Source organism: Piliocolobus tephrosceles, chromosome 1 (genome assembly GCF_002776525.5).
Source record: "Piliocolobus tephrosceles isolate RC106 chromosome 1, ASM277652v3, whole genome shotgun sequence".
NCBI lineage: Eukaryota > Metazoa > Chordata > Mammalia > Primates > Cercopithecidae > Piliocolobus > Piliocolobus tephrosceles.
The window spans coordinates 29102570-29120987 of record NC_045434.1 but is presented as its reverse complement, the minus strand read 5'-3'; the positions used below and the strand labels follow the sequence as shown (position 1 = coordinate 29120987).

At 39.5% G+C, this 18418-nt stretch overlaps 2 protein-coding genes across 1 annotated transcript in view; one reads left to right on the top strand and one right to left on the bottom strand.

The window, feature by feature from the left end:
- PIGC (phosphatidylinositol glycan anchor biosynthesis class C) overlaps window positions 1-18418 on the top strand; it is an 87136-nt gene that overhangs the window by 43648 nt on the left and 25070 nt on the right.
- Window positions 16039-18418, bottom strand: part of C1H1orf105 (chromosome 1 C1orf105 homolog) — a 48198-nt gene continuing 45818 nt past the window's right edge. Inside the window, exon 7 of the mRNA XM_023207175.2 lies at window positions 16039-16416. Coding sequence (XP_023062943.1) covers window positions 16271-16416 — 146 coding nt within the window. The 3' untranslated portion in view covers window positions 16039-16270. The remainder of the gene's footprint in view (window positions 16417-18418) is intronic.

Below are 18418 nucleotides of genomic sequence, written 5' to 3'. Positions count from 1 at the left end.
AAGGAAGGAAGGAAGGAAGGAAGGAAGGAAGGAAGGAAGGAAGGAAGGAAGGAAGGAAGGAGGGAAGGAAGGGAGAGGGGGAGGGGAGAAGGTGAGGGGAGGGAAAGGAAGGGAGGGAGAGGAAGAAAGAAAGAAAAAGAGAGAGATGAAAGAAAGAAAGAGAGAGAGAGAAAGGAAGGAAGGAAGGAAGGAAGGAAGGAAGGAAAGAAGAAAGAAAGAAAGAAAGAAAGAAAGAAAGAAAGAAAGAAAGATCCTTTAGAGAGTTCTGAAAAGCCCAGTTCTTTGACCACAAGCCAACCCCATTCCTTCTCCAAACATGCCAATTCCTCCTTGGGAAGGCATAAGTTATGAGACACCAAATGCAATGGGTGAAGATCGGTTGTCATGGAAATGAAGCTAGGGTGTGAGTAGTTCATTCAGTCTCATACCCCCTTTCTAACCAGACACTGATCTAGGGAAAGAGCTGAGCAGACTGCCAAGGAGCTAAAGGAACAATCTGATCAGAGAGTCCCAGATCAAAGAGCTTTGCCCTCTCAGTATTTTTCAGGAGAGCCCATCTTTCTCCTTCTTGAATGAAGGAGGACATGGAGAACTGTGAGGAAGTGAGGTTTGGAGTGAATTTTACATAAATCCCATTAACCACCTTCTCTTGTTTTCTTTCTTCTTCTCTCTTTCTCTCTACCTACTCTTCTTGTTTCCCACTTCATACTGCCCATTTCCAATAGTATCATACCTCTTTTCCATACTCCCAAGACTTGACAAACCAGTTACTCAACTATCATCTTCACTTCTGTAGTCATCACTAACTGCAAGCAACAGGTCAACCCTCTGAACTGGAGAGACAAGATGTGCCTTTTACAAAGAAAATTAGGGCAGTCTTCTCAAAGAGAGATGCCAATCTCAGCTGTTCCTAAACATACCATTGCATTCAAACTTCCTAAGGGTATCATTGACAGCATTTTTGTGTAGTGCACCAGTTAATGACACCTTGATTTTACAGATATAAAGGTTTAGTCATATTTGTTTCACCTTTACTGGTATAACACAGTATCAGGCCATAATAAGTGTATATGGTATTACCTGCTCAGCCCTATCCACTTACTTTGAAAACTATGTCTCTCTTTCCACACCATTTCATCCTTATGGAGTTCTTATTTAGTCCCATCTGAATGATTATAATCAATTATTTGATAGTAGGGCACACTTTCAAGTTGGGTCTGGTGCCTTCTAGATCTTTGGGCTTGAGATCACAAGCAGCCAAAAACTGTAAGACATAAATCTTGGAAGATGTCCATAGTCTCATTTTTCACTATGAGGAAATAGTCTGCAACAGGAGAAAGAAAAAGCCAACATCTAAAGACAACAAAGAAAAATGATGGGGATAGAATCCTTACCATATTAGGTCCCTGGCTGCAATGGTTCCTGGGGTCTGCTGCATCCCTGCCCTTCTTGTGGGTTGGTTGCTCTGGGAGAAAACCAGGATCCTTCAAGTTCACTTCCATTTTTTTGTTGAAGTATTAAGGTATGAATTGAATTTCTGTCACTTGAAACCAAAAGGATTCTAACTATTTCCTGGTACATAGCAGGAACTTTGTAAATGTTTGCTGAATGATGAATGAGTGGTTTTTCAGTGTCCAAATGCAGAGTATCATAAGTCTAGAAGATGTTGGAAAAACCACTTGGTTTATTTCTTACTTCCAGGATGGATCCACAGGCACACCGGCCAACGAAAAAGTGTTCTTATCTTTAAAACCCTCCTGGAGGAAGATTTCGTAACTTCCCTTGGTTACTTAACATAGGAAATGAGAGGAACATAGACAACCATGACTTCTTGCATCTCTCCTTCTTAGTTTAAAACTCTCCTGTCTTCCTTTCCCAGTACTGATGATTTTCCTCTCTCTCTCTCTCTCTCTCTCTCTCTCGACAGGGTCTCACTCTGTCATCCAGGCTGGAGTTCGGTAGTGCAGTCCTCCCACCTTAGCCTCCTGAGTAGCTGGTGCCACAGGCAGGGACCTCCATGCCCAGCTAAGTTTTAAATTTCTTTTAGAGATGGGGGTCTCTCTATGTTGCCCAGGCTGGTCTTGACCTCCTGGGCTCGAATGATCTTCCCACTTCAGCCTCCCAAAGTGCTGGGATTATGGGCATGAACCACCACACCTGACCCCACTTCTCATTTTTAAAATGTTATTTTAAATCTTTTAACTCTTTCATCTCTTTCAATGTTTCATATGATCCACAATCTATTTCTATTTTTGAACCTTTTTTTTTTTTGGTTAATATCATCACATATATCATTGTCCTCTAATAGTAAGCCTCATCAATTTCCAGAAAGTTGAAGAAGCTTATTATAAAGGGATATATCATGTGCATTCTTCCATCCAGCAAACCTTTACTGAGAACTTTGTATATAGCAGACACAATGCTAAGGGCTGTAATACTGAAACATTACAGATAGCTCCTCTGAGAAAACTAATCACTTAAAACCTAATCTAGACTGGGCTCAGTGGTTCATGCCTGTAGTCCTAGCACTTCGGGAGGCTGAGGTGGGCGGATTGCCTCAGCTCAGGAGTTCGAGACCAGCCTGAGAAACACAGTGAAACCCTGTCTCTACTAAAATAAAAAAAATTAAAAAAAATAAAACTAATCTAAACCTAACATCATTAAATTTCATTTGTCTGAAATTGAAATAATTAAGGCTATCATCCTCATTTTCTTCACTGATTCCTCCACTATTCACTCATTCAACAATTTTTTTTTAGTTTCCATTGGGGGCCAGATGCTGTTCTAGCTCTGGGTTTGTAGAGCTGAGCAAGGTTTCTATCTTCTAGTGGGGGAAGATGGAAAAAGCAAGTTGATAATTAACTAATAGTTTCAGGCCATTTCAGAAAGTGATAATTGTCCTGACTAAAAGAAGCAAAAGAAGGGATTAAGCATCTTGGGACGTGGGTAGGCTATTATAAATGAGATAATCAATGGGGTCTTTCTGAGGAGTGGCGTTTAAACAGAAACCTGAGTTATGCAAAAAGATGAGCCACACAAAGATCTGATGGGATAGTCCTGCCATATAGCCTGAGGAATTGGACTAGATGGTCTCTGGTGTTCCTTCTAGATAGAAGAACTTAGAATTTTACCTTTCCTACCTAGTTCTTGTTTTACAGTAGGTTTCATATTTCCCTTAAATACCTTTACCAGCATCTGCATTTTCAGTTATGGAGCCCAGAATTAGCTTAGGAGCTCTAGGGAGGTTTTGTCAATAATGAAGATTGATGTCTCCGGGCGCTGATACCCATTTCCATAGATGCTGGCATGCTACTTAATAGAAGCTACCATGTAAGAAGGATGAGCCTAAGATGCCAGACACAGAGAAGCTCTGTTCTTTCAGGAAAAAAAATTGTCTAAATCAGCATCTTGGTGCCATGGTTAATTTGCTATATAAGCCTTAATTTCTCCATCTGTAACTTTGAAGTGGTCACTATAGACAAAGTATTACACTTAAAATTTAAACCCAGAGAACACTAGGCAGGGCAACACAGTGAGACCACATCTCTACAAAAAGTAAAAATAAAAGAATTAGCTGGACATGGTGGTGTGCACCTGTAATCCTAACTACTTGGGAGGCTGAGGCAGGAGGACCACTTGAGCCGAGGAGTTCAAGGCTGCAGTGAGCCATGATTGTGCCACTTCCCTCCAGCCTGGGTGACAGAGTGAGACCCTGTCTCAAAAATAAACATATAAATAAATAAATAAATAAATAAATAAATAAATAAATAAACTCACAGAATAGAGATTATAGTTTAAATCCCTACACTATGAAGTTGACCCGATGGCTATTACCTTTTGGTTGTGTTAGAAATGACTAATTTTGATTAGTGCCAGAGTAAGTGAGCCATCATTTGGGCATTGTGAACCTTGGTTCTGAGGGTTTACTTTTGCTTCTGCCAGTCACCTTGAGACCACTTCATATTAAATTCTGAGATTGGGGATATTTGGGCCATACTAGCAGTGTGAAGTTAGACCACCAGTGAGAGTACCAGCTTGTAGTTTAAATTCCCAGATGAGATGTTCTTCCCACTCTCTCGACTAAAGCCAAGACTGAGACGTGTAAGATTATTTTTTCTGCCTCTCTCTGTGAGGTGAGTTCATTTCTTATTTACCTTTATATTAAGGGTATAGTTCTTTGGTGTCTCAGCTTTATATAGGGGTCCCCTATTAAGTTTCTCTTATCACACATTTATTTAAAGTACCTACAATACTGGTTCATCTTTTTCCTGATGGCTTCTTAGACTGGGCAATATATGCTAATTATTAGAAAGCTTATGTGGTATGCCAGAAAAGAATAAGAATCTAACTTGATTAACAGATATGCCCATTTGGAGTCTGAATGTCTAGGAGAGACAGGTGACAGTAGTAGACTTTATATCTTAGGGAACCACATCAAAGGGAGTGGCTCCGAGAGTTTATGAAGTGTGACTATCATTCAATGTGAGTGTGTTCCTGTTCTTTTCCCAAAAGATAGGGCACCCGGGGGCCTTGCCCACCATTTGTTTAGTGTTTGTCTCCTCTACTAAATGTAAATTCCATTAAGAAAAGGGACTTTGGTTTCCTTCTTCCTCAATGTCTTGAGTGCCTGTAATAGTACCTGGCTCACAGTAGGGGTTTAACAAATATATGTGTAAATGAATGAATGCGTGGCAGGTCCTGGGGCCAGAGCCATGGCCATGACACTACAGGCCTCAGTTTGCAGTGCTGAGAAGGTTCTGTTACCTGGCTCAAAAAAACAATTTGAAGCTCCAGTAGAAGCGGGAGCCAAGTCATGAAGCCAAGTGGGTCAGGAAGGAGGGGAGCCAATGTGTGAGGAGGACTGGAGCAGGCAGAAGGTAGGACCCTGGAGGAGCACCCGAGCTGGAGAGCAGGCTTCCTTTCATTCCTCCCTGCAGCCTCTGGTGTGGATATGCTGAGAGCGGGGAGAAAAGCCAGTATCGAGTGAGCAGAGAGGTTTCAGGTAACACTCATGGATGCAGTTTTTAAAGAAGACTGCCAATGAGATCCTTACACCATAAAAAATGTTTCCCGATTTTTTAAAAAAATCCAAAAAACAACTCATACACAGAAACAAAGCAGTAGAGTGCTTAGGTGTCGACAGGCTTGGCTTCAAATAGGTTCCTGTCTCTCTCTCATTAAGCATACCTTTTCTTCAACCATGTCTCTCTTTCTTATCACCAAACTGCCTTTTTTTGTTCAACTCATTGCAATCCAGCTTCAGTCCCTAATACTTTAACTATGGCTACCCTAACTTTTTATTTGTGGAACCTGGTGACTTCTTTTTACTCCTTTCATATTTAAATTCTCTATAGTATTTGGCACCATTGATAACTCCTTACTTTGTAAACTTCTTCCTCCCTAGGACAACAACTTTTGGTTTATTCCGTTTAATTTGCTGCCTTTTCTTCCTTACCTTGTCCTTTGCTGGTTTTCTCTAGGCCTGCCCACTTGGACCCCTCTCCTCCCACACTACATCATGTCCTTGGGGTAGCTCATTGATATGCATAGCTTTAAATATCACCTTTAAACTGATGACTCCTAGAGAGGCATCTGCAGTCCTGATCTCTTTCTATATGGTCAGACTATCTATACAGCCAGAAACTTTCAATATTACCAACCTTGCCTGGATTATTGCAAAGGCCCGATTTCTTTTTATCTCATCTCTCCTCTCCTGCCACTCCATTTCCGTTGTTTGTTCTTTCTCAGATCTGTTCTGATCGTGCTTCTAGTTCTCTCCAGCCTATAGAGTAGGTATTGCACAGCCATATAATATCATACTAGTATAATCTACCTTTTTAACCTAATCCCCTGTTTATCTCACACAATGCTTCTATGCTTCTTGCCATGAATACATCATTTTTGACCAGTGCTTTGGTTCTCTATATAAGCAATCTCCTCTTCCTGGAATTCTCCCATCCCACAGGTGTCTACTTGGGAAACTCTTATTAAAGACCTAACTAGAAGGTTACCTTCTTCAGGAAACCTTCCCAGATGTGCAGTCAGTATTAGTCATTACAGTACTTGGGAGGATTCTCCAAAGCATTTTGCACAAACCTCTGCTATCACTTTCATATGGTATTGTGATTCTCTGTCTCTCTCTTTTTCTGTCTGTCTGTCTGTCTCTCTCTCTCTCTCTCTCTCAAGACTGTGAGTTTCTATGGAAAAGTATTGTGTATAAATCATCTCTGTAAAGTTACCATAAAGCACAGTACCTGGCATATATTAGGTATTAAAATATTGTTAAATGAATGAGAGCATATGTTGGGTTTGGCTGAGGTAGGTTTTCATTAACCATGAACTCCCTTTGAAAGCCAATGTTGCTACATTTCTAATTTATATGTCAATCCTTGATAGAGCGCCCTCATTGACTCTTGTGTAATGTTCTACAAATGAAGAGTCAAAAACCTTAGACCAGCATTGGAAGAGAATTTCTAAGCACAGAAAACACCCTAATTAAAAGCCCCCCAAATACAATTTCAGATCCATCAGGCCATATTGCATTTTGCATTAATTATTTATTTTTATTGAGAGCTATGTGCTAAAGTGCTTCACATAATTACTACGTTTACTTCTCACAGCAACCCTGTGAGGTAGGTACTACTGGGGCTCAGAAAACAATATCCTGAAATGAAAGCCTCAGAAGGAGCATTAGAAGTAAATGTTTTTCTCTGACATTCTGCCGCCTACCTGTCTTGCAGCACCTTTCTCCCCTGAGGATAGCCACAGAAACTAGAATCTCTCTTCTCTATGGTGAGCCATAGCAACCAGAGTCCCCTTTCCCCAAAGACACCCTGGCCCACCCCCAGAAGGAAGGAATGATGCTCAGAGGTTCCAAGAAGAATTCAGACAGGCAGGTCTTGCTGGGTTTCCCCCGTCAGTCTATTAGCGTTTGATCACAACCTTTTTGTCCAATCATATTTCTACACAACGCTCCATACTTTTTTGAATCTAAGCATCAAAATGGATAATTTCTCCCATATCTTTGGGTCTTCATCCCAAAAGCTCTTGTGTATACATTTAAAATGAATGAGTATGTCTTTTCTCCAATTAATCTGCCTTTTAAGAGCTTATCTGTCAGTGAACCTTCATAGGGCCAAGAGGTTGGCCCCTGCAGTACCATCTTACCATCTTGATGCTATAGAGGAAGAACCCAAGGTCTAGAGAGGCAAATTCCTTGCCCAAGATTGCGCCATCTGTACTGGAACTCAGCCAACATGAGTACAGAGCCCAGACTTGTAGTCACTATGGTTCATCACTCTGCTAGAGAAACTGTCCCTTTGCACTACATCCAGTGCCAAGTGCTCTTTGCAATTCATTTACGGTCTAAGAAATTCTTTCCGCTCCTCCGCACCTTGAACTAGGGTCAGAGACCCCTCTTAGTGCCTTGTGTATACTTCTATCATAGCACTTCTAAGATTTTGTTGTTGTTATATGTTAACCTACCTCTACTGCTTAGTTAGAGCACAAACTTCTCAAGGGCAGAAAATGGTTACATTCACTGTTGTACCCAAAGCACCCAACACAATGCCTGTTGCTTAGTAGGTTTTTCACAATGCCTTTTGCTTAGTAGGTTTTTCAGTGAATGTTTATTGAATAAAATAAATGAAATAGAGATAAACCCTAGGCTAACATATTGCTCTTCCAGCACCAACATCTGCTCCCAGAACTTCTGTTTTCTCCTCTGTTCTCCAAGGATTTCTCAGTATTGAAACCAATATCCTCTTGTGTTTAACATAGAAATTTCACAACTCCATTGAAAAATCACTATGCAAAAGGTAACAATTTTTAGCTAGAGTTCATGTGCACATCTTCCTGGCTAAGAAGATTTTTTCCAATTTGCTTTCATCATTTTGAATTCTAAACATAAATATATATATATATATAGAGAGAGAGAGTTTGTTTGTTTGTTTGTTTTTGAGACTGAGTCTTGCTCTTTTGCCCAGGCTCGAGCGCAGTGGCGCGATCTCAGCTCACTGCAAGCTCCGCCTCCTGGGTTCACGCCATTCTTCTGCCTCAGCCTCCTGAGTAGCTGGGACTACAGGCACCCGCCACCACGCCCAACTAATTTTTTGTATTTTTACTAGAGACGGGGTTTCACTGTGTTAGCCAGGATGGTCTCGATCTCCTGACCTCGTGATCCACCCACCTCGGCCTCCCAAAGTGCCGGGATTACAGGCATGAGCCAAGGCACCCAGACAACACAAATATATTTAGTTTTAAAATACATGTATGTAAAATATTTCAATATTGAATGCAATCTCTGACTGCATCTTTCTCCCTCATAAATCATGATACGGCCCCACTGAGAATCCCTGGGCTTCCTAATTTTGCTCTGGTCAGACTCCCTTCCCCAGACAGAATCTAGCCCCTTGAACTTTGTGTCCAGTGACCGAGCTTTACCACAGCTAAGAAGCGCCTTTGACACTTTCAAGTATTCTCTGACACACACACACACACATGCACACACACACCTCTATTTGGTCTCTAATTGCTGACAAAAACCCCAGGACTGACTGGTGCTACACATGTTCACATGTTCAGACTTTCACATGCTCTTGGACCTAGTCTGCCTTCCTACCCGCCACCTCCCATCTCCCAAGCCTTGTCTATCCTGGTGGGCAAGTTTCATGCCAGGACTTGGCTCTCTCTGTCTCCTCCTTGCCCTCCCATTCCAAAGACATGGCACATTTCCAGTAAACCTGAATGTCTAGCAGGTTGAGAGGGGAGAGGCCTCTGCCTGCAGCAAGTGTGTGGCATTTCCCACTCTGGGGAAACTCCAGAAGATAAGGCTTGGCTTTGTTTGGTTTGCAGCCAGATTTATCCCTCAGAAGGTAGAAGATTTCAATGAGGGAACTGCTACTTCTTACTGAACTCTAACAAGGTTGTAGTGATTGGTAGATATAATATCTTAGATATTGTATTGACCAAGGAGTGGGTATTATTCACAATCAGAGGGGCAAAATAGGGAAGTGGTAGGTGCTCCAGGTATGTATTCAAAAACACCTAAGTTCAATTCCCAACTTAGTGTAAACCTGAGCCTGTCATTTAAACTTTGTGAGATTCAGTTTTCTCATCCATATTATAGGGATAGTGATGCCTATCTTGTAGGGTTATTGTAAGGATAAAACGTGACCTCTCTAACAGTGTTGAATAGGTAGTGGGGAATCAATTGTGCTCAACTAACCACCCTCTTTACTAGCACACAACGTGGATTGGATAAATATTAGTTTAAAGTCAGCTTTCCAAATATTAAATAAGAACATGTGTTTGCTTCTATGATCAGAGATTCTAAATAGAAACTTTGCATGCTTATTGCATCAGTCCTTCTAAGAACTGTATTACTGAGATAGATTCATTATAGAACACAGGAAAGACCCATAGATGTCTTTCCCATTGATCAAATAACTTGATCAATGTTATACCCTTATAAAGTGCCATAATTCTGAGTTTATCCTTGTGATCATGTCAACCCCAAATGATAAGAGTGCTACTTCATGTTTACCAGGATCTCTAATTGGTAGTTACATACAAATTTGTTATTAAAAAGGAAAATTAACATTATTTAATAAATGACCTTTATTTGATAACGACATTTGTAATGAACAACATGAACAGCCATATTATTTAAAGAGGTCTTTGGCTTCTACAGAACAATTTATCTTTGTCTCTTCAAAAGATCAATTGTAATGAAAAGGGAAGTTGAGGTGGAGTTCTAGATGAAAGGAGGAAAAATGCAATGTGTCACCCTTGATGTAACTTGGCTTTAAACAAACCTGCTGTAATTGTCATGTTGAGGACAAATGGAAAATTTGAGTATAGACTAAGTGAATATAACAATAATGAATTATTCATATTTTGTTAGGTGAGATAATGGTGTTATGTGTTGAAAGACTGCAAGTTGAACTATATAGAGGCATAATGTCATGATATCTATTTTAAAATGGTTCAGCAAAACATATATAGCTGAAGGAAATGTGGCAAAAATATTGACAGTTGAGGACTCTAGTGGGAGGAGCTATAGGTGTTTTTGTGCTATTATTTCTATTTCTGTGTATATTTGAATTCTTTTTACAATAAAATATAAAGAAGAGCTCCCTGGGAATCCCTGATCTAAAGAGAGAGTTCTAAATTTATTCTATGGGATCTGGTCCCTGACTCTGTTCCTTTCAATACTTGTATCAAATACCTAGAAAAAGAAGACCAGATTGTCAAATGTGGGAGGACTAGTCAATGATGGAATCTAGATTCAGAGAGAGAGTAACTAGCTGGAATCTAGCTAGAATAAACCCTAATAAGAAATCATATAGGGGCATGGATATAGGTGTTAAAATTTTAGCAACCTGAGGAAAGCTGTCAGAACAGTAATTCTCACTAGAAGGACAAAAAGTCTATAGCTAGTAGCAAGTCAATGTGAAAGACTGAATGTGACTTAGCGCTAGGAAGACTAAAGCCATGATAGTCTGTTTTTTAGGAAGTAGGAAATCCAGAACAAGAGAGGTTAAGATTCTCATAGCCACACTAGGCCAGGGCATTTAGTAGAATTTTAGCTTCTACTCTCTAGGTGCTGTAATTTGAGTGACACTGGGGTGGATCCAGGGAGAATGACTGGGTCCATGTCATACTGCCCAAATAACTGGATCTTAAGAGAAAAAAAAGAGATTTTTTTTTTTTTTTTGTAAAATTTCCCCAGGGAATACTTGCATTTGCTAATTAGATAGCACTGTATGAAACATTGTTGCTTTTTTTAAATGGGGAGAACAAGGGTAAATTTAATGCAAACAGAAAAGAGCAAGTGAAAGTGCTTTGAAAAGTTTAAAAATTAAAAGAGCAAGTGAAAGTGCTTTGAAAAGTTTAAAATGCTACATAAATGTTACTATTTGCCAGTAGAAGCCTCTCAGTGGCAAAACTTCCAAGGACCAGAGATAAAGTTTATTCTTTAAACTGAAAACTTGTCCAAACCTTGTAAGTATTCAAGGACTATGTTGTTTGAGTGTCAGGAAGACAAATAGTTATGTTACTAGCTTATCACCTAGATTAACCCTCTGGCAATTTTTAAAAGATTTTTTTGTTTGTTTCATCTTGTTCTGTTTTTGAGTCAGTGAAACATTCACATGGTTCAAAATTAAAAGAGCAAATATGGGTATACTCTGAAAAATCCTCTTTCTTGGCCAATTTCTGTCCTCCAGCCACACAGTTCCATGCCTTGGAGTCAATTAATGTTAGCAAATGTTTTTCTTGTTGTTTTTATGCACATCTTACTCTTCATACATTTTTCTCAATGTGAGAATCTAGGAAGAAAAGGCTTCCTGACTCTAGCTATGTGACATCTCTACAGGATGATCCCCACTACACAGACTGAGTGGAGGACAATCCCAAGAGGTTTAAGAACAACTTTTCCTTGAAACAGCAGACATCTGCCAGTACCTGATTCCACTATTCTGCATTTCATTGGCCAGACAGTTAAATGTCTTGCCAAAGACTTTGCAAAGAAAGAGCAATAACTTCCTATGCGGGTGAATATGGCTATTTCCCCACTCTGACCACTTTCTTGAGATGTTCACATAATTGCCTCTTTGTTCCTGTCTAGAGAGCTGGACGGTTGGTGATATGGAGAGCTTTTTTGCTGCAATCACTGAGTGTTTCTGTTTATAACTCATGCCTATTTGCATACTGACCTGCACATGTGTTCTTCATTTGCATGCATGTTTGTGTGTATATCTTATTCTACAATTGAAACTATTAGTTCCTCAAAGGCAGAATCCTAATACCTAAACCCTTTATAGCCTTGCTGTCCCAAATTCAGGGATTTTACCTCATTTATTATTTTTTTCCATATTGCTTGGTAAGCTTAGGAATAGACTTTTTTTTTTTTTTTCATTTGAAATATCTCTCAAGTGTGTTCTGGGTAGCTCCTGCAGGAATATGGTGTCAGCATGAGATATTGTTCTTGTCCTCATTAAGCTTTACATTTTTCTAGAGAGACAAGAATTAGGTATATTAAACAGGTATAATATTTAATAAAGTGCTACATTAAGATGGTTTTGAGAGGGAGATGGTTGAAACAGAATTGATCATCCCTGTTTTCTCTAAGGGTTAGTTAAATTTTATCCATTTCTGAATTTTCTAATTTCACCTTGACTCTTCAGAATTTAGTTATAGGTTTATTTACAGAAACAAGACCCATGCTTCCTCTTCATCTTGAAACTCTTCCATACTCTATTCGGTAATACTTTCTCATCCCTAAGACCTCCCTCAGACTGAGTAACTACACCCAAATAAGATATTCTAAATAGGGCTTTCCTTCGGAGGACACAAGGCAGTTCTATTAAACTCGTTACACTTAGGCTACTTGAAGTTATGTATTCTTAGACATGTTCGGAACAATGGGCAGCTCCAATGTGTGCTACCACAAGGCCTGGAAGGTGATGGCTCCTGAGCGGTCTCCCCTGAGCTTTGACAGTTTGGTGAAGGGAAAATACAAGTGACCCTGACAACACAGCACATGGCAGTAGAGGTCTGTAGGATTTCCCAAGGTTAAACTGGGAACTAGATATGACAACGAGTTAAATATTTGTTTTTAAAAGCTCCAGCATGGCTTTTCCTAAATATAGCATTTTTCTCTATTCATGGCAATAAAATAATTTTGTAGATTGATTGGTTTTTTAAAATTCCCTGTTATGGTGAAGAAAGATGAAATAGTGTATCTGACTCATATCAGTGGACTTTTATGTTAATAAGAGTCCTTGCTTTAAAAAAAAAAAAAAAAAAAAAAAACAGCAAAAGCAGGGTTTTGCCTTAAAACAACAACAAAAACCTACCCAAGATTATCCATTTTGCAAAACTTACCTGAAATATATATTACTTTGAACCAGGAGTAACATTATCAGTAGATTTTCATAGTGAAGAAATTATCATGGCCTATTTATGAGTGATCTTTTGGATGATGCTTAAAAACATGCAGCAGGTAAAATAACTGAAAAGCTCAAGTTATCACCTCTAAGGGACCAACCCAGTGCCGGGAGGATTGGGCTAAGAGGGATGGCGGAGTCAAACTTTGACTCCCACAGGAAAAATAGAAGCAAAGTTTGGTGTAAGAAGATTTATTTTAAATACTACTGGTAGAGAAAAATCACGCAGCATATATGCAAATCTCTTTGCAAGTTTAAATTGAAATGATAGTATTGGGTTAGTCCCGTGGAGGGGTATGTCAGAGTTGGACTTCCCAATTTAGAAAATTCTTCCTTCGGTTCTTTTACTCTCAGGATTTTGTTGTAGGAGTAAACTGAAAAGGAAGTTCACCAGCTGGCTAACTATTCAACAAAGCTGCAGATGGAGTACTTCTAGTGTGCTGAGGCCACACTAAGTCCAGGTTTAGACCTCAGATTCTGGGAAATGAGTTCACACTAGCCCAAGCAAATTAACAGTCATTCATATAGAGAAATGAGATTTCAAATGGAACTAGACTTCTTGTGCTAACTTGTCAACCCGCTCTATTTGAGAAACCAAATGAAGTTTATAAAGTTTTTGAGTAGACAATCTGAGCAAAGGGAGGTAAATGATGCTAAAAAGTATCATCAGACTTTGAAAACCTGCTGTTGACTTTTCTCTAACACCTCTGTCCAGTGACTAGATTAACCAGATTAGTGAGTAAAAACATCCTGGCATCCCTTTCCCTAAAGGGCTAGAGACACAAGGATACATCATGTAAACTGGAAATTCATATAGTCTGGGGACCCCTGGGAGTCTCTGAAGCCCTACCAGAGCGTCTGTGAGTTACAGTTGTTTGCATAATAATACTAAGATGTTATTTTTCGTTCTTATTCTTCTACTCAGGAAGCCTCAAGTAGCCTCTGGAAAACTTTCTAAGTACAGTGGAGTTTTCCAGAGGCTACATGACATGTGATAATGTCATCACTCTGACAGCTGATTGGAAGTGTTTAAAAGGTTTCTCCATTTTAATTTCTAATATTATAAATAGTTATTTAGTGTTTTCAATGCCTCAGAGTGTAAAATTTCCTAAGACCAAAAGTTTAAGAACCGTTGATGTAGATCATCCATTTCTGTCATCATACTACCAAACAACATGATGTTATTATTTTATATTTTACAAGATTTTGGAAATGTCCCAGTATTATCGATGAAGCCATCTTGAAGATATTTAGGAAGTATTTTATCTCACTAGCCACATAGTATTCTGATTACCTCAAAAGCTCCAAATAATTGTGAATGGGGCATGTATCCTCTATAATGCATGGGTACAGTTACACCCAATCTTTTCACTGGATATATTAATCTGCAACAACAACAAAAGAAGGAAACACTGTTACCTGTGATGTGTCTCTCCTTTGGCAACTATCTGAAATGGGATCAGAATTCAAGGGCACTGTTTTTGGAGTTCTTAAACTACAGCTGAACTGAAACTGAGAATCATAGCCTACCAGGAATTCAGGACAATCAAGCAAGTTTTTCTGTTTTTGTTTGTCTATTTTTTTTTTTTTTTTTTTTTTTTTTGGTGCAAGAAGTGAGGCCAATTTAAGGACAAGGCCATTTGTTTGAGATTTTTGAAGTCCATTCTTCAAGTAAAGTCACAGACAGTCTGGAAGGGCTTCAGAGACTCCCGGGGGTTCCCAGACTATGTGAATTCCCGGTATCCATGATGTGCCCTTGTGTCTCCAGCACTGTAGGGAAAGGGATGTCAGGATGTTTTTACTTACTTATCTGGTTAATCCAGTCACTCGACAGAGATATCAGAGAAAAGTCAACAGTAGGTTTTCGAAGTCTGATGATACTTCTAGCATTCTTCAAATACAGTCAGGCAGAAGTTGGTTCTCACATGTTGATCCAGTTTCCAGTTAGTCAGGATCTTGAGATATGACAAGACCATTGCTTCTTGAAGAACAGAGGTGTTCTTTTTATATATATAACCACCGGCCCCCACCCCGGAAGCTGGACACGTGAAACATATGTGCCTATAAATATAATATTTGCTAGCCTAGAGTTTTCTTTTGTTTCCCTCATACTGCAGATGGACACAGAAATTGGGACAAATCTGGATGCATACATCTTCCAACCAAAGTAATTAAACTACATAATACATGTACTAGGTATGGTTTTTATTAAGCAAGGATTAGCTGAACTTCTAACATATGAGAGGCACTAAAGGAAGTGACGTGAGAAGGGCAAGGCAAGGCACAGTTCCTGTGCTTCTGGGTTGCAATAACAAATGTCTTGCCATTTTCCAGTCATTGCATCACAGTGTCCTCTGTCATCTACCAGAGTTAACCAACAGAGATAAGGCTAGAGGGCAACTTCTCTTTTTCTTCTTTATTCTTTTTATTTTTTTATTATTTATTTTTGTAGACATAGGGGTCTCCCTTTATTGTCCAGGCTGGTCTTAAACTCTTGGTCTCAAGTGATCCTTCTGCCTCAGTCTCCCAAAGCACTGGGACTACAGGCTTGAGCCGCTGTGCCGGGCCCCACATATTTATTCTTTTTTACATTTTTATTATTTTATTTTATTTGTTTGAGATGGAGTCTCACTCAGTTGCCCAGGCTGGAGTTCAGTGGTGTGATCTTGGCTCACTGCAACCTCTGTCTTCTGGGTTCAAGCGATTCTCCTGACTCAGCCTCCTGAGTAGCTGGGATTACAGGCACCTGCTACCAGCCACACCCAGCTACTTTTTGTATTTTTAGTAGAGACAGGTTTCCGCGGTTGACCAGGCTGGTCTTGAACACTTGACTTCAGGTGATCCACCCGCCTTGGCCTCCCAAAGTCCTGGGATTACAGGTGTGAGCTACCGCACCTAGCCTATTCCTTTATTCTTAATAAGCTGAATTCATGAGAGATTTCATGGAGCCATCTCTGGCCCCTGTCCTGAGGAAAGAGCTGAAATAACTTTCACAGAAAACTTGTGGCTTAAAAACAGAAGGATGTTTTCCACTTTAACATAGAGAGGAATCTTTAACAAAATAAAATGAGAGACAGTTACCATGTTCCATTTTCATCAACAGATCTTTATAATCATATAAATTAAACCATTTTATCTTTAGGAGACATGAGAGAGAAGATAGAGGTAACAGCTAGAATACTAGCAATCTTAGGAAGGCAAAATTAAATCATCTTTTGGGAGAGGAGAGAAAATTGTGAGGAGAAGGTGCCAGTGTCAAAGATTGACTTGGTGAGGTTATTTTCTCTCTGGGAGTCTGGGAGGTGATGAGCTCCTACTGCTCACTGCCTCATCATCTTGGCTATTGGTTCCTTTCTGGGCAAGGAAGAACGTTGTCTCTCTTTTAGAGTTTTGTAGGCCTCTGTGAGTAATCCATGGAAGACAGCTGTCCTGGGGCCCAGAATGGGCAGTCTGTAGTGAATGCTTTCTGGATGACAGTACAAGAAGGAAGGAAGGACAAGGACTATTTAGATTCTATTCTTAAAGAAACTCAAAATAAGCACAGGCCAACAAAGACTTCTTCAACCTTATAAAACAGATTTAAAATTCACCTAATAATTTGTTTTTCAAATCCACCTTTTATTTTTTCTTACGAAAACGAAAAAAAGAAAATGGAACAAAAAATTCACCTAATAATTTCTTTTAATAAAATTGCCTTTTCCCCTCGCAACATTTAAACTTTTACAAATCTTGTCAATGAGGCCAAAAAGAGTATCCAGAAACAAAACTGAAGTATTAGACGTCATTACCCATTAAATTAAAAATGAAGATAAAACATGTCTGATGTTGTAATACGAGTCAAAGAGAAAAGAGGATTCAATTCTCAGGAGACTTTTAAGGGACACATATATAGTTCCGTTCTTTAAAAAAATAAAAATAAGAAATAAATATGATCTTACAAAAAGGCTACAGTAGGGAGAGAAAGTACTTGTATTTCAAAAGAAAACTGTATTTTGTGAAATAATTTATTTTGGGGTTCTTTAAAATCCTTACCCTACCTCTTCTTCAAATATGATTTATTAAAAGTTTTTATTATTTATTATTCAATTTTTTGAATCAATAAAGATTTATTATTCAATTTTTCCAGAAGACAGATTACTTGAATGGGGGTAAACCAGTGTGTGAAATAACACCTTCCCATTGGGAATCACTGAGTGACTAAGAGAATTGGAACTCTGAATTCTCTGGAACAAGCTCCAGAGAACAAAGTCCAACTGAATGAGAGATAGAGACATTACAGGATCACAAACCTTGGTTCCAGTTCAGTCTCATCACTGTACTGAAGAGGGAACAGCAGCCTAAGGTCACAGGCACTAATGGACTAAGAACCAGAACCCAGATATCCTTAATCCTAACCCAGTGCTCTGTGTGCCATATCCTACCACTGTGCCAGGTGGTAGGCTCACATCAGGTGGTTAGCATCTATATTAATGTTTATTGAGATTAAGAGTCCATGGGTATCATGGGATTCTGGGATCAGGTCAAAGATTCGTGAAGGAATCTCCATCACTTGTAAAGATAAGTTCTTTCTATTTCCTTAGTTGTCATTAATAATTATTGATAATATGTAACGAAAAGCAGAGTCCAGAAAAAAATGCTAGCAATCATTGTGACCAACAGTTGAGTTAGACAGTCATTGGCGGTAATGTTGTTCACTGGGATAAGTCAGTCACTTGGTATTTGTAGCAATCCACAGGGAACACAGCACAGGTGGAAGCTGGCTTCAGCAATAAGCAGCAAGTATCACAGTATGGACAAGTCTAAGCTATATAAACCAGCGGGGCTGGTGCAGTGTCAGCAGTTTTCCTGGTGACAGTCAAAGGTGAAGGCTACTTGTACCAAAGGTCTAGCTTTCAGTGGGACAACATGCTATTCTGGTTTTACCGGTGAGAACACAGAGACCAAGCCTATACAGCAAGACTAGGATTCCTACCAAGGTCTCATTGCTTCTAGGCTAGTGCCTTTTCCATGACCTCTAAGAGCACATACAAGAGCAAAGTCAGCTCAGAAGGGTCATGACTATAATAAACAGTAGATCTACCAAGCTTCAGCTCCTAGCAAGTTTTACAACTACTCTCCCTGTAGTCCCACCTCTAAGATCACTGTTCTGGGATGAACTCTATGGATAAGAACCAGGGCCGTGCAAGAACATAACATGCTGTTCCTGAGCACACAAAATCTAGCTCTTAAATTGCTAATTGAAGTATACTCCCAGAGATAATAAATTGATGAAAGGCATCTTGTTACATTGTTCTCTAGGGCCAAAAAATATATTCTTGCTGAGGGAAAGGTATACAATGGGGTGTGTGTGTGTGTGTGTGTGTGTGTATGTGTGTGTGATTCATTCCTTTGCAAGGCAGGTCTGAAAAAATCCAGGTCCAAAGGAAACTCTGAATGAGTGTGTGACTGGCAGAGATAACTATGACATC